The 27922-nt window shown below is 35.3% G+C and overlaps 2 protein-coding genes across 2 annotated transcripts in view; both read right to left on the bottom strand.

The window, feature by feature from the left end:
* Positions 1-13166, bottom strand: part of LOC140169378 (uncharacterized) — a 66420-nt gene extending 53254 nt beyond the window's left edge. Inside the window, exon 1 of the mRNA XM_072192636.1 lies at positions 12887-13166. Coding sequence (XP_072048737.1) covers positions 12887-12953 — 67 coding nt within the window. The 5' untranslated portion in view covers positions 12954-13166. The remainder of the gene's footprint in view (positions 1-12886) is intronic.
* Positions 13167-19491: 6325 nt separating this feature from the next.
* LOC140169377 (hyalin-like) overlaps positions 19492-27922 on the bottom strand; it is a 28448-nt gene continuing 20017 nt past the window's right edge. The window contains exons 4-7 of the mRNA XM_072192634.1: positions 25303-25386; positions 23017-23046; positions 22788-22907; positions 19492-22021 (exon numbers count right to left, since the gene is read on the bottom strand). Coding sequence (XP_072048735.1) covers positions 21819-22021; positions 22788-22907; positions 23017-23046; positions 25303-25386 — 437 coding nt within the window. The 3' untranslated portion in view covers positions 19492-21818. The remainder of the gene's footprint in view (positions 22022-22787; positions 22908-23016; positions 23047-25302; positions 25387-27922) is intronic.

The raw sequence follows: 27922 nt of genomic DNA, 5'->3' as shown, positions 1-27922 counted from the left end.
CAAATTTCTGAATTATATAAAGTGAAAACAATCAATCACGATTCACTGCACTCAGCGAATCAATCAAATAAAACTAAAAAAGAAAGGAGCAAGAAAGAATAAAGACATAGTGAAAAAGAGGAAGAAAGAGAGAGAAAGAAAATAAACGAAAATGAAAGAAAGAAAGAAAGAAATGAAAAAAAAGAAATGAAAAAAGGGAGAAAGAAAAGAGGAAAGAAAGGAAGTAAAAATGAGAAAAGAGAAACACAGCCACACGGAGACTCGAACCCACAAAAATAGTTCACATTAGATTATCCGTCCAATGCTCTATCCACTCGGCCATCGATCAACTTACGCAATAGACTGTTCTCAAAGCGGGTGATATAACTATAATTGGATGCAATTCAAGATGATTACAATCGCGTCCGCATTATGGCTCTTAGAATAAACACGCATGTCGGCGCTGAAATTTTGAACGAACTGATGGAGGAAAACCTCGTTTTTGCAAAACTAGCTTCAATTTGGAGTGAAAATCAAATGGAATAGCAATTGGCAGAATGTTGAGAAATAATGTAGGTATTCAGATGTCTAAATTAACGTCTCGTAATCAAGATATCGATAATTTCACAAACCAGCTTTTTCTCAAGCAAATTCTCCAAAATTTTCCCCCAAAAGGGCTTTTAAAATTTAATCGGTACTGTATTTGGTTCTTCCCCATGGCAACATTATTTCTTTGATCGATTTATAATACAATACGAAAAAGAAGAAAACAATCGCTCGGTGTGGATTTATACGGAGCGCACATTTGAAAAAAACCTCATGGAACGTGTTTTTGATGTTGTGAACATGGTGGGTAAAAATGCTTTAAACGAAGGATTTTCAAATTTATTCTAATAATTTGTATATAACACACACAAAAATGTTAAGCTACATCCAATGCACCAACATTTCACTCGCTGCGATATTTGATTACTGAGAAAACTCTGTTTTAGAGAACAACTTTATACGTCTTTTATACGTTTTTTATACGTCTCTTTGTGTAACCTTAAACAATGTTAAAGCAACAATGTACGAATTCCATAAAGAACAGATTCGTATTTGTTAAAATGTTAGTTTTCGCTAATGTTGAGCTGTATAAATGAGGTAAAACAAAGAAAATCGCAATTTCGTTCCAGCGCCAGTAATTATCGTCAAGTGCGTGTATTAGCTCGCCGATTGTTATTGAGTGGAGCTTCAAGCTCACGCAGGTGTATAATCTAAATAATATTTAACATAGGATGTGAATATTTAAATCATGTGAAAATATGTTTGACATGACAGAGATTTTGACATGGCTGTTTTGATTCTGTTGTGCAAATGTTCGGCAAGAGTAATGAAGCGCAAAAATACGAAACACAAAACGCTGTCTCGAGTTCTTTTTCTATTGAACTTGAAGACACAAGATAGTTCCAAATGATTTACTTTGTCAATTCAGCTATTTTGGTTTCCAAACTCCCAATCCCGCAATGCCAAATTAATGTTCTGCGTGCTAGACATAGGCTTCAACATAAAAAGTCCAAGTTTTGAAATATTTTTAAAGAGTTATGAGCCATGCAGTAATATGCTTGTTTGTATTTATTGTATAAAGTGCATTTGTCATGCTGATTCCAAATATGGTCATGAAAATTTACAAGTATTAAATTTTTGAATTTAAAACAAACAAACCGTTGTCGCCTGCAGTGGATACCCGCGTGGTCTAACCTTAGACAGCTAACTGGGGTGTTTGTGAATTTTAGTAGCTTTTAGTAAATTGCAGAACGACAAATTCGTGGTTAAAATCACAATTGATGAAAGAAATAATCATGACATATAAACTTCTCCTAATTATCCATTCCTTTAAAAGTTCATAGTTTAGCCCAGTGAAATGTTACTAGAATTGTGCACGAAACACTAAATTTCCGTTTGAGTCTTTAGAAGCCATATCATCAACCATCTTCATGTTCTTATGTTTCCTCAATTCTCAAAACTTTGTTCTTTCCTGTCAACAATGACACCTCATTTGTGACAATATCTCATTTCACGGCTGTGTAACTTTCTTTGAAAGACAAAATGGTCTCAAAAATATGCCAAACTGACCATTGTCCATGTTGTCTGCAGTCATCTTATTGCTTTGAATGAATGAATGAGTGGGTTGCATGCTGTACCATTTTGAATGAAAAGTGCCAGGATGGGATCTACAGGTGGATCGAAATGGATCAACGCAAGTCAATCTCTCTTGCTGGTCACTTCTTCATAGTGGTCATTTGCAAGAAAGATATAATAAACCATGGTTCGATAAGACTCGAGCTATTGTTAAGCTTGAGGCTGGCATAGCTCAGAATCGAGTTGCGGCAACTTTTGGAGTTTCCCGCGGTATGATCTCCAAGCTAAAAGCTAAGTTTCTTCAGACCGGAGATGTCAAAGAAAGACCCAGAAGTGGCCGTCCAAGAAAAACAACGGCTGTAGAAGACCGGTACATCAGGCTGCCAGCACTTGGAAACCGTAGACTAATGAAACAGTGTGATATTCCTTACCTTACAAATGATGCAGACAATGGCAGATTTGGCCAATTTTGTTTGACACCTCTTTGTCTTTCATAGACAGTTACTCAACCATGGAATAAGTTATGGTCACAAATTGGGTGTCATTTGTGACAGGAAAGAACAATGTTTGTATTGATATGAAACAATATGGATATAAATTTCAAATATTTCTGATATAGCCGTTTCGGAAAGTTTCTCAAACTTTTTTTGAAGAGTTTTGTTTAAATTAATAACAGAAAAAGTATAAATATTAATATAATATAATATGGTTAAAGATAGTACATGGTAAATAGCTTTCCTCCAACCTTTAACGACATTAAATCTCCTGCATCATGTCTTATTTTTAAGAATGATGATTGCCGGAAAATATTTTGTAATGTTTACTTTTCCTTCAAACCCTATATTTAGAAATTGAATGTTGTCACACTTATTGTAAGTAAGCAGTGTAGCATCAAAATTATTTGCGACGGCGAACCTGGTGACAAATTATGTTTATCTATATAATTCTCGTCGATCATACCACTGTTTTTCCATGTGGTATTTCCTCTACAGGGAAGATGGCAATTTCGCATTTACAACCCTAGCTACTATGGGCTATTTGCGGGGAGGAGATAAGTTTAAGTGACCTCTTATAGATTCACATTTCAATTCAGCCTATTGTCTGTCCAATTAACTTAGACACCCAGTTTTTGTTACTTATTTGAAAAAATATCCACTTTTAAAGAAAGTCATGAAAGAAAAGTGTTAACATTCGCTGAGACCTAACGGGATTTTTGTGTTTCCAAAGCATTGAGTGAGAGTTTACCAGAAATTCTATTGAATTTGGAAGGTTTTTCTCAACACTTTAAAAATAATCCGGTAGAAGTTGGGTACCATTATTTTGGAAGGTCTCATTATACAGATTTGTAGGTATGGTGATTTTGGATAGTGAATGGATGAATAGTAAATTAATTATACTTCTCACCAAAAACATTTTATAAAAATGAAAAATATAATTCAGTTCATAAAATGCAGACAGTGTTTCTAATTGGCATATTTATTCTTAGTATATTAACTATAAGTGATCCCAGCTGTCCCTCAACCAATTACAACAATTCGGCGCGGTATTTGAATCTTCTTCTGTGCATGCTTTTGGCTTGGCCCAATTCTAAGAAAATACCAATTGTATGCACTATAAATGTTCTGATGTTATTGGTGAGGAGTATAATTCACAATACACTCCAGCCACATAGTAACTTGCTCTATCATTTGTTATAATGCACCAACTGTGACATCTTTTGAGTCAGAGGTTGTGCATGGAATTATTGATTGGCTCCAAACAAAGGACTTGAACCGGTGTCCTTCACCGAAATCATGGCAAAGTGCAGTCCATTCAATCAAATATTGTCATCAACCTATTTGATCGTAGTGTATTTGTTATGTGTGTGAGACGACCTCTCACGGTAGATTGCAAACATGCTTTTGTTGAATGCATTTGAGTAGACCGACATTATTGTGAATTAGTAAAAGGATCAAAAAAAAAAGGGTGGAATCACTGATCAATATGCATGATTGCAATGTTCAAACACCCCTTACTGTAAAATAGATTATCCCATCAAAAGTTTCAAGTCATTAGGAATATTCGGCTGGACCCAGATATCTTGCTGTAAATCGGTCAAAATTGAATAAAAGTAGACAAGGAAGAATATTTTTTCATCGCTTTACTAATAATTTCTGTTAGGTCTGACCGTGTTTAGCAACGTTTCTTTCATGACTTTTTTCCAAAGTGAAAACTTTTCGAAATATATCCTAAAAACCGGGTGTCTAAGTTATTTGGACAGACAATAATCACGAAGTTACCGTGGCCAAGTGCTTAAGGCACAGGTCCTGGTTCTGGGTTCGATTCCCGGGTGGGATCGCTTTTTCTGCGTGTCTCCTTTATTATTTGCGGAGGCGAATTGTTAACCCATTTCTTTTAGACCAATGTTTTATTAAACCTGTCATTAATTCGTCTCGGGTATGTCCATTAAATTTGTTAAAAAATCTACACTCAGAACAGAAAATGTTCCATTTTTCACCAAATTAAATATTTACTTGTCAAGTCGGGGTTTGGGTATTACCTCGAAGTGAATCTATATAAACTACATTAGTTTTGTCTTCATTTATTTTCAAACCAGATAATCTCTCAAACAAATCCAAAAGTATTCAATGTTTGTACCAAACTCTCGTCGCTTCCATTAAATTAACTGTGGAATCATCATCATATTGGGAAATCTTACTGTGAATATTTTCGACCTCAATAGCAGTAATACTGTGTGGTCCAAAAACAACTTTACCCAATTTCAGGGGGTGGTTACTGGAATTGTAGAAGAGCTATTCATGATATTGTTACATATGCTAAAGGTATATCTTTCTAAAAGTATGTGATGAAGAAATGAAAGCAAAAGATGCTAACAAAATGGTGCTAGTTTTACGTCCGAGGGTCAAAAATCACTTTGTCCCACAATGGGATGTGCCATCATTGCTAAGACTGAGTATGCGTTATGCATACATGTAATAATATTGGTAAACACGTTTGGGTTGTCTTTGAAAAGTGATAGTTGTGTTACATGAATGAACGAAATACAATCGATTTTAATCCCTATTTACTTATCATGTACTCGAATTTCACTCCTGTCATTGACCAACAATTTGCATAAAAACAACACAATTACAAAGATTTCACCTGGCGCAATTTTTGAATTTAAATAGGCCCTTGATGCATTTTGTGACTGTGTCAAGATAAGGCAATTCACCACACAAGAGAGGAATTTTATGGCAGAGTAATACTTAAGAACAGAAAGTGCAGCGTCAATTTCGGATTCGTTTCCCGAACGTAAGAGTCCGGCTAAAACCTACCATAACCGTACATACGAACAACTTTCACAACTTCGGAAGTGTGATGAAGAGATGCAAAGCACGAAGCGAACGTCCAAGAACTGGCCGTTCAGCTCCAAATATTGCATCGGTTCATAGGAAACTTGCCGCTAACACCAGAGTCAGTTCTCGACGCAACAATTTGCCGAACATACCACGAACGCAATAAGTGTAATAACTTCTAACGTTCTTGTACATGTAGTATAGACTAGATAACATTTTGTAATGACAAAAATGAGGTCTGAGGTTACAATTGCTTTGCACAAATTTGAAGAGAATTGTTTTTATATCTTTGCTGCATGAAAGTTGCATATCATGGCGAAATGTCGTAGCTTGACGTTATTGTTTATGTTTGATTGATTTGAGTGTGTTATTTAAAATTGCTCAACAAATATGTGCGTATACTGAGTGGTTCTCATTCTCTATCGAACTCACTATTGCAAGTGGTGCGACGCAACAGCCAGTAGGCCTTCTCGTGGACAAAATTTGACCCTTCTATTTAAAACTAACGTCACGTTTTTAATTAAGCTTTTTCTCCAAATACTCTTAAGAAGATGTCCTATACGAATATACTTTGTGAAAATAATTTGAAGCAGATTTGTCAGTTTTGAGATATGAACCTTTTTAATTGGGTTAAGTTGTTGTAGGACCACCCTGTACAATTATTTTAAAAGTTAAAAAAGAAATTACAAAATTGAGAAAATCTTAAGTTTTAAATATAAATTCGTGGCTGGCTTGTGGTGCAACTCGATATGCAGAACTATTTATTTATTTATTTATTTATTTATTTATTTATTTATTTATTTATTTATTTATTTATTTATTTATTTATTTATTTATTTATTTATTTATTTATTTATTTATTTATTTATTTATTTATTTATTTATTTATTTATTTATTTATTTATTTATTTATGCAAGAAGTATCAAACTGCCCGGTGGAAAACTGCTGGCATGAAACTGTCAGTAGCTAGAATGTAAATTACAAATCTGCCTTTTGGACAATACTTTATTTATTTATTTATTTATTTATTTATTTATTTATTTATTTATTTATTTATTTATTTATTTATTTATTTATTTATTTATTTGTTTATTTGTTTATTTATTTATTCAAAACGCCAGGCAAAACCCAATATTGACAAACAATAGATTAATGAGATGTCTATAATACATGAATAACACCAAAATCAAACAAAGAGAATAAACAAAAACATAAAAAGGTACCAAAACATGCCAAACAGACAAAAAAAGGAAGATAAAATAGAAAGGAAAATGCACAAAGATACGGTATTGGCTTATGAAGTAGGATTCCAAAGCGAAGGAGCGTAAGGATAGAATGATCTCTTAGAAAGAGTCAGGCGGCGAAAAGGGGGATCAACAGCGCTGGAATTTAAGTGACGCAGGTTAGGACGGGGATGAGGTCTGAAAGGGTTTGGAGATGACCACAGACTGTGGAAGATTTTATACAGATGACAGATTCATAAAACCTCTTTGATCATCATTTATTAAATTTGGTAGTATATGTTTCAATCTTTCATGAAGACGTTAATATAGGTCTAAGTTATATGAAAAAACCTAAGCGGGTGCCATTTTTTTAAATGTTTTGGTTTATTTCCTTTTGGAAGGAGTGTAATAACCCACAATCTCTGTTTCACTGACAGCTCCCCTGATTGATGTGAAAAATTAAGAGAACGTAATCGAAATTCACCTTTAAAAACAACTTTCAAAATTCAGTAGTGAATCCATCGGAACCAGAACTATTGTTGTTTGGCATTTTCTTTACAGCAAATAATAAAAAAAAACTAACGCATCAATTATTTAAACAAATTCATCAGGTTTGGTAATAAACGAATTAAGGGAGTTTTTCTTTTGTCAAAACCAATTTTACAAAAGAAAAACTCTCTTAATAACGCATCAATTGGAGATGTTTTGTATGTAAAAAGAGATACATATAGCAGCCAACAAGTGCCTCATTTTGTAAGTTGTACGCAACACTACATAATGTAAACGCATAAGTAAAAATCGACAGAGTGACAGGAGAGGTTATGCTTGTTATAATTATCATGTTGGGCAGGTGATATATTGTTTCTTTCATTTCAGGAACAGTCGGTCTAGCTTTTTTATATTTGACGTAGCGAGGAGTGGTTTGCTTAGGTCTATAATCCTTGCCCCAAATCTATGATTATGAATCATTTGAAACTTTGAAGACTGCAAAAAATTGGAAGAGGAAGTCAATTTTAACATCGTAACAAAATTTCATAATCCTAAGTCTGCCTATAGGCCCAATGCACTTAATTCTTAGCTATACAGAATTCTCGGGTCATTTAACAGATCATTCAAAAAAGACAAAAGACATTATTGATGGTCCTTCTCATGAACCATTGCAAAAATACAAAGACAATTATATGAGACTAATATATATATTAGTCTCAGAAATTATTAATGTTTCTCCTTATGATATACAACAAAAACATTTCCTGTCAACAATTTACATTATTATTTGTTAATGGATGGCATGATTAATATTTTTGCCTGTTCTGGGTCATAGTCCGTTTAATTTTCTATAGAAAATATTTGACATTGAAATAACGAAACAAGCACGACAAATCTCGGAAAGTGCGGGTTGAACATGTTGAAGGGCCTATATTATTCAAGTTTGACATTTATTTGTTATTGCCATGATCATTGAAATGTGAGATAGTTAATATGAATATATTTATGATGAAACTCAATACAAAGAAGTATAAAAATCTTGACGTGTTGTAATTTTAGGCCTTTCTTTCTTTCATTCTTCCTTTCCTTTTCTTTCTTTCTTTCTTTCTTTCTTTCTTTTTCTTTCTTTCTTTCTTTCTTTCTTTCTTTCTTTCTTTCTTTCTTTCTTTCTTTCTTTCTTTCTTTCTTTCTTCTTTTTCTTTCTTTCTTTCTTTCTTTCTTTCTTTCTTTCTTTCTTCTTTCTTTCTTTCTTTCTTTCTTTCTTTTCTTTAGAAAGAAAAAGTTCAAGGACATCTCCCATTTACCGTGTGTGGTTAATTGACTACGTAAAAATCAGACACTCGTCGGTATAGGCTAATTGCACGTATCCACTCCTTTCGAAATCTTGCTAAACAAATGTATTTAGGCCAAAATATCACAATTAAAAGGGCATTTCGTGACCACAGCCTCCCCCACCTATTTCAAAAAAGTTGCGATTTTTTATACGACTGGTAACCTCTGGCTACATAAAGTTTATGTACCAAAAATTTCTTGCAGATTAATTCGTTTAGCAAACATATCGTCAAATTTGAATTTCGTTCTGGTGCACCAGAACGAAATTGCAACAATGGCCTATGGAGCAGTGTAATACACATAATCATGCAATCGGAATCTACTGCAATTTTGGGAATAAGCTTGTTTCATGGATATCTTCTAAAAAAATGTCATAAAAAGAGGATGCTAGGATCACGAAATCCTCCTTTAATATTTGAATATGATATCTTCATATTACATGCAAAAAAATTAACTAAAAAAACTTTATAAAAACCGACACATGTACCTGATGTAATTTCTATTTCACTGTTTCGCAGTGAATCAGGGCCCGATAATGCCATTGACAATACATGTGTGTTACTGTGTGCTACCATTAATACTACAGTCCAATCATAAACATATCAAACTCACTCGATAGTATGAACTATAACGTATATTTGAGCCAAATTTGGACATCATTCGGGTATTTTTCCTTTATGTACCATGCGATATTCATAAATATTGGTCGGAAACCACCCAGTCGAGCCAACTTTATGCAAATTGATCATGCATCGACTCATGGCCACTTGACGCAATTTACCTTCTGATTGGCTGATCGATACTGCATAGCATGTACACATTCCAACAAAGGATTTGAACCGCTGTCCTTTACCGTAATCAGTAGCGCAGTGCAGTCCATTCAATCAAATGTTGCCATCAACCTATTTGATGGTAGTGCATTTGTTATGAGTGTGAGACGAACTGTCGTGGTAGATTGCAATCATCACTGATCATGCTTTTGTTGAATGCATTTGAGTAGTCCGCCATATTTACGGTATAATACGTCATATACACAACCTCTATAGCCATGCATGCGCAGCTCATTGTGTACATTCTCATTTACATTACATGTTACATATGATCATTCTCTGGTGGCAGTGTATGCAGTTCTCATGAATATTTGGCAAAAGGGTCAATAGTTCTCCAATTGTATTGGCTGTTGATTGCGAGATGTAAATTGGGTGATGATGTCACAGCTCATTATAGTTTGTCACCCGGTCTGTGGTAACTTGTTGTAATGTCTTCCTTTCTTTCTTTCTTTTTTCTTTTTTTCTTTAATTCTTTCTTTCTCTTTTCCACTTTATTTCATTTTCGCTCTTCCTTTGAGCCCATGATTTCTCAGCCACGCCCGTGAGCTTTTTTTCGGATTTTTTTTTTTTTTTTCAAACTAATATAGGTCGCTAAAGAAAGATATTTCCCACCTCTCTAAGGCACATCATGTGGGTCTATATATTATAGTTTTGTCAGGATATCCGTTTTGATTTCACCTTTTGTCACTTGCGACTGCCAAAATGTCCAACCAGTACTTTATTTCTAATATAACCAGCAGAAATAATCGATATTTCTATTGTGGCTTGCAAAATCATCCATCCAACATTCGCGAGTTGATTTTGACAAAATTGGTAGTCGGAATTGAAATAATGGTGCAATCAAAACCAAAATTATGTCAAAACTATGACATATAGTTCTATATGTGCTTTAGAAAGTTGTAAAATATCTTTTTGTTACGAATTATGTTACTTTGAAAAGCAAATAAGTTGACCAAAAAATCTAACGGGGCAAGTTGAAGCTTGTGAAAATGGAAAATCTTACCACAAGCCTAAATTTCACACCTAACTTTAACACCGGGGTTTGAAGAATATATACAGTACCAAGCATTATAGTTTTCTTAATTAATGCTTTTCATTTGACCGAGAAAATTATTAATGAAGTGAAAAGGTGTAACTAAAAATTGTGCTATTTTCAACACCGAATTCGATCATTTCAAGCGCCTAATTAAGTGACTGAGTGGGTCTTGTTTAACAATAGCCATCGATTGACTAGCGTTCTGCTTGATATAGATTTTGAGGGAAATGTGAGCGTACACAATATTTTTAGGACTGCTATTTTAGGACAATATTTTTAGGACTGCTATTTGAAACGAAGCCACCCCTATCAATATAAACGGCATGTCCACAATGATGTACGGCCTGATAAACGACACCTGAAATTATGTGATTGTCCAATCAGATTTTGTGTTTACAAGCTAGCATCACGCTGAATAAGAATTAGAGAATAAACAATAGGAATTATTGTTTTACTATCCTCTACCGTGTGATAGACGACAGGCAGGTCCAATATTTTAAGTAGTGGATGCCGACACTACGACAAAATATTGGAACTGTCCGTCGTCTATTACACGGTAGATCATATTAAAAACAAAAATTCCTATTGTTTATTCTCATTCTTAGTCAGTTAAATAATTATTTTAACACTATTTTATTTAGCAAAATTATCGTCATGAAAACTCCCCTTTCTGAAATGAACAAAACTTTTTTTTATCTTTCGACAGAAATGAACGAAACTTGCTTACCCTTTTAGTTGCGAGTACTGCAATCTCGATCGCGTATTATTATAGAACGCGTTATATACTCACGCCTTCGACAAGCGTCTTGCATTACCGTCTACCCTGTGATAGACGGCATGCAGAAACCAATGAAATTCCGCGCTAACCACTGACTAAGAATTGCCTTTCATCATTATGATCTCCTAACTTTTCAAAATAATAATAATAATAATATATACCAGTACTACTAGAACTACTACTACTAATAATAATAATAATTTTAAAAATTGGAACAAAAATAATGGAAATTATCCAATTTCTCTGGGATAAAAGTCGCACCGCAAAATGAACTCGTTAACTCAGAGATATACGAGGGCTGGTCAATAAGTTCCCGCAACTATGGTGTATCTCCGCTCATGCATGACTTGGATGACTGTTATTTACGCTAAATACAAGTTTGTACCTTTGTCTTTCAAAACAAATATGTATTAGGGATGCTGAATACTTGATTACGTAATGGCATTAGCATAAACACAATAGCGTATGGACACTACCTGATTTATGGTGAAAAGTAGTAAAAACAATCTCGCGCCAAATTGAGGTATTGTTACATAATTCCAAATATCAAGAGAATAAAAGTATGGAATCTGGTGCGGTTTTTGCACCTTTGTAGACCGATAACATAGAAATGATGCTGTATGCTTTTTAGATCTATACCATTTTTATTAAAGAAAAGGGATCGTGTTGAATATCTCGAATTTTGAGTCGGCTTTATCACCCATTGTTCTTTACATAATAAGAGAGAGAAAGATTAATCGATGACAAAATTTAACCAATGGTACCTGGTTTGATTGGGTATCTACTGATTATTAAAAAGGGAGGTCCCGGTGGTGTAATCACAAACATTTCTTTCTTAATGAAACCTTTGTTTTCAATAGGTCTTGTTTTTATAATCAAAGTAGCACACCATAGAGAGGCTCTGGATTGAATAAGCAATTTGAATTTCGAAAGGTATGTCTAATTTTAGCATAAGATTTGGTATAGCAATTCACTCACACAGCTACTGTTCCGCAAACTTTGTATTTGTCATATTTTAGCGCTTTTTTGATGACATTTTACTTTTTTCATACATTTTAGGTACTTTCAATCATGCATACCATCATTGCATGCGCACATTTCTATTTTTATTGCAACAAATTATATTGTCCTGACTATGATCTCACATACTATACCAATATTTGTATTTTGTTGTATTTTGGAGATAATTTGGATTCTTGCTTCTACTGTGTGGGCTCTTTTCTCGCGATTTTCACACCATTTTTGTTTGTCGTTAAGGCCTATTTTGGGTGAATTTCAAAGACGGTATCTTTCCTCATCTTTTAACGGATACATTTCTTCTTTCACAATTATCAATTGAATATACTTAGATTACCTCATACCAAAAATAAGGCTTGTAAACTGCGTTGGTCCTTACTTTTGCTTCTTTTTATTACACGTTCCACAACTACAATTCAAATTTCCCGCCAATGTTGACAATTGCCAGTGTACATATAGCAATAACTTTATGCAAATGAGATTACGTAATTAAAGGTACTCTGATACTAATTGTTATGTGCTTTGAAAGACAAAGGTACAAACTGTATTGATCGTAAGTAACAATCATCTAAGTCATGCATGAGCGGAGATAAATAATGGTTGCGGGATATTATTGACCAATCCTCGTACTATTAGTTGCCTCATGCATGTTCAATATCAAGCCTAGTTTTGCAAATCATGATTTACTGTATCGACAGAAAGTCGAGGCTTGGGGCAAACGAATATGAGGATTTGTACTCACCTTGTGAGGCCACAAACTGCTGATGCAGCAGGAATACCAACGCTGCAATAATTACACAATTATTCATGTCGAGCTATTTCGCTAACCTACAGCTTTGCTGGTCCTTTCCGGGGTACCAACTTGTACCTGATTTAGCTATCGCGATATCCTTGAAATTATTTTCTCAGGTAAGTTTCAACTGTTCATCAAGATAGTAAATAACCATGAACCGAAGAACGTCTTGCATAGGAGTTTTCCAACTTCCTCGGAAAGTTATGGAATGTCTCTTTCATTTCACCAAGTATATCATAACTATCATAGAACCTACCAGAAGGGGCGGTACTAACCCGGGCTACTAGTCCTATGATAGGTGGATGCCAAGCACCCACGCAATTTCTTGAATTTGATTGTTCAAGTTCGCATTTTTAAAAATAAACTTTCGTTCACTAAGAACAAGGAAATACGTATAATACGCATGTCTTTTATTTTTATTGTTCTTGTTCAAATCCATCAAATTGAGTAGGCCTACACACTTGTGGGGGTGTATCGATAATAACAATAAGTTTTGTTCAGGTACCTGGTTTTATTCAAAAGCTATTGTTTTGATGAACATGTTGACATTTGTAGTCTTCGACATGTTCAACATGTAAAATAGCTATAAGGAAGTCTCTGGCAATCACGACATTATACCTTATATGTTAATAAAATAATTATCAAGCACGAATCACATGGTTTTATATGAAACAAACTCGTATTGACCATAAAAAAACGAAAAAAGAGTAGTCTATCAACATGCGATATTCAAATTCAAAATTCCCGCGCCAAAATTGTTATAGTTCTATGCCTATATATCGACCTGAGTAGAAAACTATAACTATCAATAGCAGATACACCACCATACGCCATGCACAACTCGATCCACTACAAGCACAACTTGATGCGCTTGTCGGCCGAGCGCTATAGATAGATAGATAGATAGATAAATGGTTTATTAAGGGATCTAAAATGAGCGTTTATTGCGTTTCGACAGTATTTTTGTGGGACATGAGAGCACCTCAGACCTATCGAATTGCATTCTGAATACGAAGCATGTCTTTCTGATATCAAATAATTTTCATTTTTGAAAATCACAATATAATACAAATTTTATGACAAATTATAAAAATTTGATATTTTTCAAATTTTGATATATAACAGTCCTCGAAGTAATTATATAAATCTAATGATATATTCTTAAAGTGTATGTAGCAGGGACGAAAAGCCGACGGTCAATTGAAAATTTTGACCTTTCATATTGAAGATATGGATTTTTTCCCCAAAAGACCTAATTTTTTTTGGGTGTTTTGGGAAAAAAAATCCATATCTTCAATACGAAAGGTCAAAATTTTCAATTGATCGTCGGCTTTTCATCCCACCTACATACACTTTAAGTATAAATCATCAGATTTATAAAGTTTACTTCAAGTACTGTTAATTATCAAAAATATCAATTTTTAATGATTTGCCATAAAATGTGTATTAAATTGCGAATTTCAAAAAATGAAAATTATTTGATATCAGAAGGCCATTCTTCGCATTCAGAATGCAATTCGATATGTCTGATGTGCTACAATGTCCCACAATAAATACTGTCCAAACGTTCATACCCCAGCCCTTAATATGCACTCGCAGTAAAAACTGAATTGCCACATATTTACAAAATATAATAAACATATTTTACACATTATTCATTAAAATTGACATAAAAGATAGCATTTTATCAACACTCATGTACTCACGCTTCGAACAGTAAACTCACCACACTACGACTCAGACTCCTAACACATTCACAGCGCCCGTCTTCACACACACCCAACACACCCCCTTTACAAACACTCACACACCATCACCAACACCCCGATCCACACCCGCAACACTAAACGCACAACCACCAAACTCACCCAATCACACACCCACTCACACACCCCCACTTAAACCATTTACTCCATAAATTCAAGGTGAAAAACATCAAAATATACATATTTCAAACGAGTACCACAAATTGATGAGAATTAACACATTTGCATCAAAATTGTTCATAATATTGCACATGATAATAATGATAAAAGATCACATTAGCTGGTCATTGTACAGTTTAGTGAGATAGGGTATTGGGCTTTCTTGGTAGCGTTTAGTTCTGCAACGGACAGTGGTCAGATGATCTGAATTACTTTTTCTTTTTCGCTCAGGTACACCTGAGTGAATATATACCATGGAAGTATTTTAACCTTTGAACCGAAGTAGCTGCAAGTAGGCTACTTATGTAAATGCATTTGCTTCGTCCTCGTTGAAACGATTTTGCAGAATAATCAGTATGCTTAACAATATTTATCAATATGTATTTATAAATACGCACGTGACAATTTCCGCGTTTCCATAATAGTATTGCAGACAGGAAGTCTGCAAGTGGCCTTCCTGTCATTTGAATGCAAAGGCGGTAAACAATTCCAGACTTTGCAGCAAAATTCTCTATTTGGTTCAACTTTGTGATATTGTTGTAAACGTTTCAGTCGATAAATACTTTTCCGTCGGCAAATACTTTTAAAATGTTGTTTTTGATAACATATACTGTAATTTAGATGTTTAAGGTGGGCATTTTATAGGCTTTTTTATAGCCTCCATCAGAGCCCGAGAAGACAGGTGAATACAGGTGAATATAGGTGAATACGAGGGTCATTCAAAAAGTTCGACCTCATATCATCACATCTCTAGCTCTGTTATCTTACGTGCCAGGAAGTTGAAATTACCCATGAATAAACTCTGAGATCTTGGCTACAAAAGATAAGTTGTTTAATTATGGGTATAATTTCAATATCCTGACACATAAGATAACAGAGATGTGATGACGGCGGTAGAACTTTTTGAATGACCCTCGTAAATGACGGGCCTACACCCCACCCCCACCTCACCCCCATAACAAGACAAGAGAGAAAACCGATTCCCAAACGCTACGGTACACACCGACACCGCCTGGCTAATAATTATTTGGTGCAGAAGGGACACTAAAATGAATACACGGGATAGATACACGTGAATTGCTATGCACGATTTTGATATCAGACGAAAATCTTCTGATACCGGGTTAGAAAATGATGAATATCTCCCGTCATGATTTTTTTTTCAAGAAACCAGATTTGGTCTCATAAACTTGGAAATACGTGTTGAACAGATATGATAGTCGCTAGAATGCGCTTTGAAAATTGGCCGTGCGCTTTGAACTCAAAATTTGACCATTTTATATTGCGTTGGTCCTGTTATGGACTACAGCGTGCAGCGTGTAGTACAGCTGCACTCACTGTAGGCAGTATAAAAGTCGATGACCATTGACCTCAATGGGGTATACAAGCTTAATCACGCACAACCAAGATCGATTACCCGGCTATTGTGAGTAGCCTTAGTTATGTCCCTCGACTAATTATCAGTTTAAAAGAGCTTTAAAGGTTTGAACCAAATGGCTAATCGTGGCTGTGGATTTAACCTACCATGGCGATTCCTGCCATGAAGATATAGGGTCGAAGACACTGTGCGGTAGGGGTTCGAGCACCTCACAGCAAGATCATTATTGATCTGTTTTTTACATCAAAAGATGAGCTTCTTAGTGAATGTGGTGCAACAATCAGCGACCATAATTAATTTATACTATAAGAACAACCAAGCCAAGTATGAGTCATCATAAAACCATTAATTGTGGCTGTTTTAAACATTTTGATGATCAAAGTTTCATAAATGATATCTCTGAACTACCATGGAGTGATATTGATAAAATTGACAATGTTGATGATGCATTAAGGTGGTACTACACCCTCTGATAAATTTTGAGATTAATTTTGCATTTTTCTGAAAAAATAACTACACACTGGTATATTATAGGGGCAAGAAATCCATTTACTTCACTGAAATTTCAGTGATCCATAATAAGTGGCTCATTATAAAATTCCAGCGGTACCTCTTTTCATAAATAACGTACCCCTTGTCTTAAGGAATCTGGAATGAGCGTTTTGAGCGTTTCGACAGTATTTTTTGTGGGACATGAGAGCACATCAGACATATCGAATTGCATTCTGAATACGAAGAATGTCTTTCTGATATCAAATAATTTTCATTATTTTATTGAAATTCACGATATAATACAAATTTTATGACAAATTATTAAAATTTGATATTTTTCACATTTTTGATATAGACCACTTGACATGTGACGTCATTGCCCGGCAGTATGCGCACGCATTATGGCACTTTCCATTGTTCTTTCAAGGAAACATCCAAGTCTTAAAATTTTGAACATCACTTACTTCGTTAAATGTATATATTTTTGTATTTTAATCTGTATCTGATAGTTGTATAATTATATTATATGCATGTTGATAAGTGTTCATTTTTAAGTTTTGTATAAAATGTATAGCAGGGCTCAATGCTAGACCAGCTATTTTGCTGAATTGGGTTACCCTGCATAAATATGATTAAAATAAATCATTCATTCACTCACTCATTCATTCATTCATTCATTCATTCATTCACTCACTCATTCATTCATTTATTCAATCATTTATTCATTATATTCATTTACTTGTTCGTTCGGTCGTTCGTTCATTCATTTACTCATTCACAAATTACTAATATCCAATAACAATCATTATACAATTATAAGATAATAACATTTCAGAATTAGAATAAGTACAGGTAACTATTTTCAACTCTTGCAATTTAGTCGTTTACAGCATCCTGCGAATGTCAGAGCTGTCAACTCTCACGCATTGGCCGTGAGTCTCACGCATTGGGTCACTTTCTCACGGTCTCTTTCAACAAAATCCAAATTATTAAAATAATTATTAACATAGTACTTTTTGTACAAGTCCTAGAAAAATAAAGGTGTTAGACTCACATTTTTAGTAACATTTCACCACTCATGTTTTAGTAACATTTCAACAATACAGTAGTGATTTCACCACACAACCCATGGCAACCCATCACATCTCACTGTTTCCTTTTATAGATGACAAGAACTAGAGTCTTTTCGCGTTCGTCTCATAAGAAACCAAAAAAGAGGTTAAAACTAATAGTTCGGTGGCAGAGCAAGGTAGGTTGGTTTTGCCAGTTAAAGTGTTTTTCTTTGTTGATTGTTCTATGATAAGAGTGGTACAAAATGAGATTCCGAGGGATGTAAAATTGTCACCCAGCTGCGCAATTCGAGATATTTAAGGTCAAAATTTATGCAGGGTCAAATTAAACACATTTACACTTTTATCCAAACCTATTCCAAATTATTCTTATTGTCACAAGGATTCAGAAAATATATAGTTTTACATATACCTACGCCTTATTGTTGCGGAGTTACAGGGTGTCCCTGAAAGAACTGTATCGTCAGAAACTTAATTGTTTGGGAATTTTAAGGCCACAACTAAACATAACTAAACACCTGGTGTGGTAGAGAAATAAATCAGCTATCACGTACTTTTTGAATTTTGACAACTAACCAGGCCTTTCTTGAGATATAAGAATTTTACAAAACTCCCTCATTTTTACACCTTTCCACAGATTCAATAATCAATCGATGATCTGTATTCGGATTGCTAATCACTGCGCATCATCAGCACATGAGGCGTCTATTGTCATTGATACGATATTTGACTCCGTGGACCGGATTGCAAATGAGGTAGTATCGTAAAAGGCTATTATTTCAAAAACGGAGCGGTTAATTGTCAAAATTCAAGAAGTATTTGATAGCTGATATATTCCTTAACCATATCGCTTATTTAGTTATGTTTGGTTTATGCGTTAAAATGCCCCAAAAAAATTAGTTCTTTCAGGGACACCCTGTATGAGCAAAACGGTAGAAGGTAAAAAAAAACTCCACAGGCATTACAATAGAAAAATACTCCAGTTTCGATGAAAATGTTCTTTCTGTGATTACAGCTCTAATAAAGAATAGTTTAGACCACCTAGAATGGCCCATTACCTAGGTAACACATCAAAATAGGTCATTGCCCATTGAGTCGTATTGATGATGATTGACATACCGGTATTTCCCTGAACGGCTACCTAGAAAACAAGACGTTACATGAAGCTAAAACAAATTCTGTTGGTTTTAGTCCCTTCTTCCTACCAGGTGGTATGCGCCGTGCATTCTCTAAATTCATTAAGGTCATGTCTTCATAACCCATTTAAAAATCAGTTCTTTGTTTACCCGTCGGTCTGTAAAACGCGATGTAGCTACTTGAACGTTGAATTCTTTATAAGAGAAACCCCCGTGTCTGGATAACACACTGAAGCTGTATAAACTTAAATCAGGAAAACCCCGGGTCATGAAAACCATTGTATGTTGAAATTCGTGTATACCACTGACATGTTGACATAATGTGTGCCTTAGGGTTGGGTGTGGGGGTGTGTGTATGTAGATATGTTCTTTTGTGACAGCATGCCCGATGAAAAAGAGTAAGGGATTGAAAATCATCCTCTGTTGATGAGACTTAGAATTATATAAATTAGGACCTATTTTACGGGCTTCAATATTGTTGCATACCCATTATTTTAGGGTTATTATGAAAATCTAAGAGACGTACAAGAACATAAGACAATTAAGACATAAATTTAATTTACTAGAAGTGTTTTATTATCTCGAGTACTAGTAACAGATCATCATATCTCTCATGTACAGACTCCCGAGTAAATCTTAACAGGCTAATAACCACTGTCACAAAGTACGTGACTTCTCATTAGCGCGCTCATTAACCAGTGGAGGCGAAAGCATTAAATTTTTAAGGCAGAAGAGCATATTGTGTGTCGGTATTACTGGAACAGTTGGTCGCGGAGCGCGCGAAAAATGTCAATTTCAGACTATTTCAGCCTGATTTTTCGTACTCGTGGGCCAGAGTAATTTGATCCTATTTTGGCCCAAACATGTTGTTTTGGGGGCAATTATTGCTTGATTTTTTCTGTTGGGATTTTAGGGGTTAACATAATGGCCTAAAAAAGAAACCTTCAGCACTTGACGTCGTGCGCGTCCTGTTTATCACGCAAAAAACGAGGTCAGGTCAGCATCACGCGATGCTACACGACATGGTTAGCGAACGAGATGTCAATCTTTCCTAGCTTGTCATTACGTGATTCAATCAACCAATCAGAAGTTGAGAACCCACTGAGTGTTCGCGCTAAAGTATCAAAAAATTGTCGAGAATACGCTGATAATCAGTGTGGATATTTGGTGTTACTTCAACTTAAACTTCGGCCCGATATAAACTACCTAGAGTCTACGACCCGATTTTGGGGTCAAGTGTCCGAAAGGTCGCTGACCTCTAAATTAGGTTGGCAGTCTGCTGATGAAAGTCGAAGTGTCGAATGAAAATTCCAGGTAGGTAAATTTGTGTGTTGTGATCAAAGGTTTAAACCTTATAATGTATTTGATAATATTTATTATAATCACCAGGGTATGATAGAACGAGTCATCGGTACCTATCCGGGCACCAATAGTGCTATAGGACCAAATAAGATGTGGTGCATTAGTGAAAGGCGTAATATACCACAGCGTGTTAATATAATATACATTTAAATATAATATTGGTGATTTTACTTTCTTTTTTTTAAAGCAGCTTTTATCCTATTCTTACAAACGTATTAGTATTTATTATCCCTGGGGAAGGCACTTTTTTTAAAAATTTTGGTAGAAATATAAAAACATGCTGCATGTTGCAAGCCCGTCGGATGGTCGGAGTGAATTACACATTTCTAGACATGCCTTTGAAGAACTCCCTGAGATGCGAGGGCTGCATGGGAGCCTTGATGGTGCCATTATTAACATTCTGTCAATTTCTGCAAAATTGAAATCAAGTGAAATTTTAGGAATGAGGATGCTAAAGATCATGAAATATTCTTTTAAGAACAGTTGATTGAGAAGATTGCAACAATTGTTAGTAATAACAAAAATAACACATTCCTGGATGATCCTCCTGATTCTCTTGGAGCACCACAACATTTTACTCTTGACCTAGCCTCTTTTACCTACAGTGCAACAGAGCATGTATAATGTTTACAAATTTCCTTGTACTTCAAAAATAAGCATATTTTAAGACACGATATTATATTAGAGAATAGATCTCAGTAATCTAATATCAAGAAAAATATAAAATTTTAATACTTTTTGCATATAATTAGCATAATGTTAGCATATAATTGAATAAAATTAGCATAGTGTTAAGAAAAACATTATCATGTGAACAAGCTATTAACTTTACTTGTGCAGGACATGACATTCTCATAATTCACAACAATGCTGTCTAAGAAAAAATCAATAATCCATTCACTTGCTGAATGGCTGGGCTTCAAATGGAATATCAAAGAGATACCTCATACAGCTGTCACTCACAGTCAAGGTTCGACAGCATTTTGTCAAAGGTCACAAGTGGTATAAGAACAAAACTGAGAATGTTAGTACTAGATTTTGTGGAATCTATTGGTTGAAAATTTCGGGCATTAATGCTCGGTTACACTGCAGTACACTAATTACAATTCCATCTTTTATTTGCTTTTCTGCGAAACAAAAACGTTTATTTTAATTATAGCAATAGCGATTATGCTCTATACTTTTATATTTATACCGGAAGAATCTTCCCAGCATTTTTATATACCTAAGGTTAAATAAAAATATATATAGTTTGTCTTTGGTCTGACGTGCTTATTGGCAAAATCCTGCGCATTGGATTTACCTGAAATTGTATTTTTTCTGAAAACATGATTTAAACAATGAAATATTGAATACGAAATTAAATTTCACATACATAAAACCTGTGGTATCCATCGGCTGCTCCTGATTGGTGTTCAAAGTACCACGTGTAGGACTTGGAAATAAACAATTTAAATAAAATGAAATGAATTGGATTTTTAATATTCCTTCAGACCAGAGACAAACCTATTTGTTGGCCTAATAAAGATCCTTCTCATCAACAGCCTTTTCAGATTTGAAGTTGCCGCCAATACGTTTGGTGACAAGGCGGCATACAACAAAGGATTGTATGCACACAACAAGGCATATAATGGTCAGCAAGATGTAGAGAAATAAGTATCCGTAGTAGGATTGGTAATAGTCCACTTCACCGCTGCCTGGGTCACTATGCTCATTGTGCTCTATTAAATCAATTGTAAGAAAAATAATTGAAATAAATTTGATGATATTTATTGATAAGTACATTTCAATGGTATATTAGTTAATTTAAGGCCTGCAGCAAAACTGCTTTTATGTTACGTGTTTATTGCTATCTCTTAACATGCAGAATAGATTGCAACATGTCTAAAAAACGATGACATGTAAAGGCGGTATGCGAAGACCACCAGTTCAGGATCATGTTCCGGTTCTTTAGCTCCACTTTGACAACAACTCTCAAATGAAATGAGCTCTTTAACCAAAATTTGGAGGAAAAAATTGAAGTTTCTATAAAAAAAATTCCAATTCAAAAGTCCCTATTTTGCCGGGAAATCAAAAGTTCGGCGTTTTACAGACTTCTACCAAAATGGAAGTTGAGTGCTCCCACACCTTTACCTTTATAGCTCTTTATTATACATCTCCGCCAAAGCAGCACCAAATATTCTTATTGGACTTTGCGTTCTACATTCCACAATCCAGGAAAAAAATAGTTGGCACACTTGCACTAAACAATGGAAATGCGTCCCCTATCAAAATTGGAGAGGTGGGTGAAACATGCATGCAATATATTTGAAGTGAAGTGCCCCATATTTCCCGGAATGAATACTTGAATAGTACATTTAACCACATTTCAAATCAGGTTAGAATCAGGTTGATAGCTGTTGATGATGGACGAGTTGATACGACAACATGGAATCCACGTCATTTCATAACTAAGAAGTTAAGTTCAGAAAGAGACAATATTCTTACTATCTTCAGTGAATGCAGAGGCAGGATAGAAGCATGCAGGTTCAAAGGCGTCGCCAAAGTCATTCGTATCAGCACATATTCCACCCAGCAAATCACAGTAGGGGCCGCAATGTGGTGTGTCTGTTAGATGATGGAAAAAGAAAAAAAAGTGGAAATAGTTGATTTGTTTATTTTAACACACTATACAATCATTGCAAATAGTATAACTTTTTATTGATCTGTTACTTACCCTCTGTGTCACGCTTCTTTCTGCCTTGGTCTGCAAAAAAATGCAATTGATATTGAGATATAACTTGTTTTGCAAAACATACGCATACACACTGCATAAACAATTGAGCAAATTTCAATAAAGATTTCAATATTAAAATATTGTCAAACTCACAAATTGTGCTATGTTGTCTTATTGCCATGGGGCCATGGTCATTGATATGGGGGAGGGGGGTATCATGTGTGACCACTGAGGCTACCCCTACACAAGTATTCGAAAATTGTACGACAATTTATATATTAAATAAAATTGTAGGATACGAGTTTTTAGCCAGAAAACCTGGACTATGACTTCTTTTTAAATCCACAGTCCCTAAATACGTATATGATTTGTTTGTGCAAAAGACATCTTTTTCTCAGATTTCCGTATTTCGGATACCCTATGCACGATGCGTATACGGATTACGTACAGTGCCTAAAAAGACCTATTTAACGTGAATCATTTTTTCTAGATATTCACGCATGGTACCCTTACCCAACCGTGATTGAAATTGGACTTTCATATGCGATACTCTTGATAAAGCACAAAAGCAAACTTGAGAGCACTAAATTAAGAGAGGCGCTACTTCTATCGCAAAACTGAGGAGAGTATGAGCTCGGGACCGTGTGTCAAAGCCTGGACAGTGTAAAAGAGTCTGTCTTGCCCAGACAAAATGGTGACTATGAATACGTAATTTTATTAATGAAATGGATCCTGAACATGCGCAGATGCGCTGACAAAAGTGATTCTCATATCTCAAAGCAGATGACGCCGCAATAAAAACGTCTTTTCTCATCTTTTCCGAAGTAATAGAGGTTATCCGTGCTCTATAAGCTGCATATCCTATCAGCGACTGATATACCTTGTTTAGGACTTTCAAAAGAAGTACCTGCGTGTGGAACCATGACGTTTCAAAATAGCCCGCTAAAGTCATGCAGGTAACTCCGAGGTCATGTATTGAATTTGTTTGAATGTAGAATACTACGGGAACAGCGCCTTTTGTTCACACATGAGTAAAGTGGATAACCTCTATTATCTCTTTCATAGATTGTTTTATTACCTTTTAAAACAAAATGTGTGGTAGAGTTATTTAGATTTGTTTTTATATTTTTATTTCCGATTTAACCCAGTAATTCTGACTCGTTGTGCATGATAATTGACAGCTGCATATCGATGGTACAAAAAAGTAACTTCCAGGTCTGATTATCTAGAGGGCTTTTTGCTTATACACAGTTCACTGACCTGTATTGTTTGTCACGTAAACAGACGTGACCTGACTAGTCCTTCAAGAATGACTCTGTGCTTGAGAAGTTTAAAACTACATGTATATATCCTCGGCCTTCAGCCTCGTTGTTCGGCTTCGCCGAGCCCCCCCCCCCCTCACATAGCCGAGGTCATTCTTGAAGGACTAGACCTGTCCGCTGGTACAGAGCAGGGTGGTTGAGACAGTTTGGCCTCCGAATCGGTATTGGCAGTTTGTACAGAATACCGTGGGCCTGAGCAGTAGCGTAGATTTCTTTTTGACATTGGATAGGGTTGGAAACAATTTCTTGAAGTAATGTGAATCCAGCACAAAAAAAAGTGACAAAAAAAGTTTATGGTACAAATGCGCCCAAAACATTTGCCATATTGAAGCAAAATTGGTGAAATATGGTTCAAAAGTGGAATAAATTCGCGCGAAGCGCACAAAATTTGGCACTTTTGTGGCTAAAATGGCTAAATATGAGGTTAATTTGGTCAGAAACACACATACATGCGTCAACATGGGGGGATAAGTGTATGGACCATACCCCGTGGCAAAATATTGGGGGGATTTATCCCCCATCCCCGGGATCTACGCCTATGGGCCTGAGGAAACCGTCTTGGCATACACACACGCGCGCACCCCAGGTTCAAATTATACATACATTATATACATTACACATCCTTAGACATGACTAAATACATCTTTCGACAGTCCTCACATATCAGCTGCAAATTATTGTCAAATTCACTGAAAACATATTATCACTTGAATAAATTATGATTATTTTTCATTCCAAAAATAGTAATAACAATAATAAACAACAACACATAATAAAAATAAGGCCCTCATCATTTCCGAGCAGATGCTGAAAACCGCATGCCATGCAAAATTTACGTGACAACTGCTGCATGTTGTCAATTTAGCAACAACAATAAAACACCTTTAATAATAATAATAACACTAATAATAACACTAATAATAATAATAATAATAATAATAATAATAGTAATAATAATGATTACCGCTACATAGGTAATTGACACCAACTTGGAAACACATCATCCCGTTAGTGCAGGGATTGCTCTGGCAGGGTTGTTGATTCCTTTCTGTAAAGACAATGAAAAGCATGTAATCTATTAGACAACAGCACTATAAATACGCGCCTGGATTGCCAAAGCTGTCATGATTAGGGAGGGGTGATGTCAGGCCGGGGTGACGCACCCCCCTTATAAATCTGCAAAATGTCTGCTTTGTCTGTGTTTTTTTTATATAACATTCGGCCGAAACAAGGCTAAGCCCAATAGTGCTCAGAGGCTACTAAATTCAAGGGATGCCATCTGGATATGACGGGACAGGGATATGGGAAGAAGTCCGATTTTAGATGCAGGAGGAAAACCGGACGACCCGGAGAAAAACCTGCGAGTACGAGCATGGATTGGTAACCAAACTCACATGTGGCACTGCAGGGAATTGAACCCCGACCACTACACTAACCCGCCCAAATTGGGCCAAAATTTTCAAACATTTTGATAAATATACCCCCAAAATCATGAACTTTCTTTGAAATTTGCTCAAAAACAGATCCAAAAATCAATTGCAGAGGGGATAAAGAATGACAAATTCTCTTGAAAAGATCTGCATTTGGAAAATCCCCACCCCTACGAAAAGAGCATACACTTCTCCCTTGCAAGCTTCTTCCTGTATTAGTACGAGCTCATATAGGCTTACATTAGTTTGCATGCACCTTGCGAGCATAAGCTTGCAAAACAGTAAATGTTTATGCATCGTAGTACAGGTGACCAAAAAGTGGATTTTTACTAAAGCTGTGTAAAAATGATCAGCCCTGAGGGTAAAATTGAGAGGGATAAGAATTTTTGGCAGGCCGAGGGGCAAGCAGTTTTTGGCAGGCCGAGAGGGGAGGCAAGCAATTTTGGCACATATTTACGGCACACCTTTATAACACGCCCTAAAAAGGCTTAGGGAAACAGTACAGAAACGTTCAAATATTCAAATTGTTCCTGCTCCCTAAGCTCGCATCATATATCGAGACCATTTTAAGTTTGGCAAATTGGGAACCCAAGTAATTTTTGGCAGGTCGAGAGGAGGGCGCGGCAAACAATATTTGGTACGCCAATTGGATATTTTCCACCCGGTATAGCATAATTTAACACATACTTTTAAAGTATGATGTTTTGCATAGACTCTTCAATCGAGTTTGGTGATAAATAATAAAATATAGGTGTTCATAACTTTAAAAATATTTGTCAACTTGTGAATCAAATGTGAATTAAGAAATATATTGCATTATATCCTAACAATTTTGTTTACCCTTTTGCGTGGTTCGCAAATAATTTAAAGAATTTTTGCATTGTTTTAGAAAATATTCCACCCAGTTATGTATCACTACGTGGTCATTTTGGTGTCAGGACGTTTCGCCCCACACCAGTACATACCACTACCAGTTCGCCCCAATACACGTACATACCGCGACCAGTTCGCCCCAATACACGTACATACTACGACAAGTTCGCCCCAATTGACTCACCGTGTAAACTGTAAAGTGCTGTGAGTGCAGTGCATGCGGTCATATGGCCAATCAATACAACTTCCAATTGTTTGCATTTATATTCATGTATTATGGAATAATCAATACGACCTATTCATATAATAATAATTAATATTATAGTAAAAATTATAGTATTATTATTATTTTCTTATGATAACAATAAAAAATAACTATCATTATTATTAATAGTACTAGTATATATTAATCATATCTTAATTATTATAAAATTATTGAATCACTTTACATTGTGTTGTTTAATTTGTTTATTTAAACAAATTTGACGGTGTTCTATGAATTTTATGCCATTAAAATGTATTTATGTATTTATGAATTTGTCATGTTTTACAATCCATTGTTCGTAACTAATACAATTTGTATTTTCAGTAGACAGTATGCAGTCAGCTGTGCAGTGCTGTTTTTAAATAAACGTTGAGTATTTGTAACAATTTGGCTGGTGCTATAAACGTGTAATGCTATGAATTTGTTTAGAAACCCATGTGATTCAGCCCCGATATTCAGTTGAGCTGACTATGTTTATGTTATGAAAACATTTTATTTTTGATCATGTACTTTTCCATCCATATGGGTTTTTTATACTTACCTATCGAGTATGTTTTTACTACCCCGAGAATTATTGGCCGTTTTTTGAAATTGTGACGTAGGCCTATATCGGGAGGCACGCGAAGAAGAAAAAGTTGGGATTTTGTTTGCAAAACGGGTTAAAGCCCAGTAGGCCTATTAATACGATTTCGGTCAAATTTTAATTTGGTTATCCTTTGCCAAAATATTATTAGTAACGCGCCCTTTACCCACATGTCCTTCTTTTTTTTTTCACGCAAAAGGCAAATTTTTGCTCCCAAGACCATTTTGTGGGGAAAGTCCTATTATGTTCAGATCTGCAGGCAGCCAAAAGATTTAATGGTGTCTTGCAGTGCATGCAGCATGCGTTTGAACGTACATACATTATTACAGTAAGCCAAAAAATTAAGGTACCAGTTATGTCCATCCCTGTATATCCTACACAAAGACAGATATGTCATAATTGGAACCAGCAGCCTATAGCCGCATCTTTTAGC

Source organism: Amphiura filiformis, chromosome 14 (genome assembly GCF_039555335.1).
Source record: "Amphiura filiformis chromosome 14, Afil_fr2py, whole genome shotgun sequence".
Taxonomy (NCBI): Eukaryota; Metazoa; Echinodermata; class Ophiuroidea; order Amphilepidida; family Amphiuridae; genus Amphiura; species Amphiura filiformis.
This window is presented reverse-complemented; position numbering and strand designations above follow the sequence as displayed.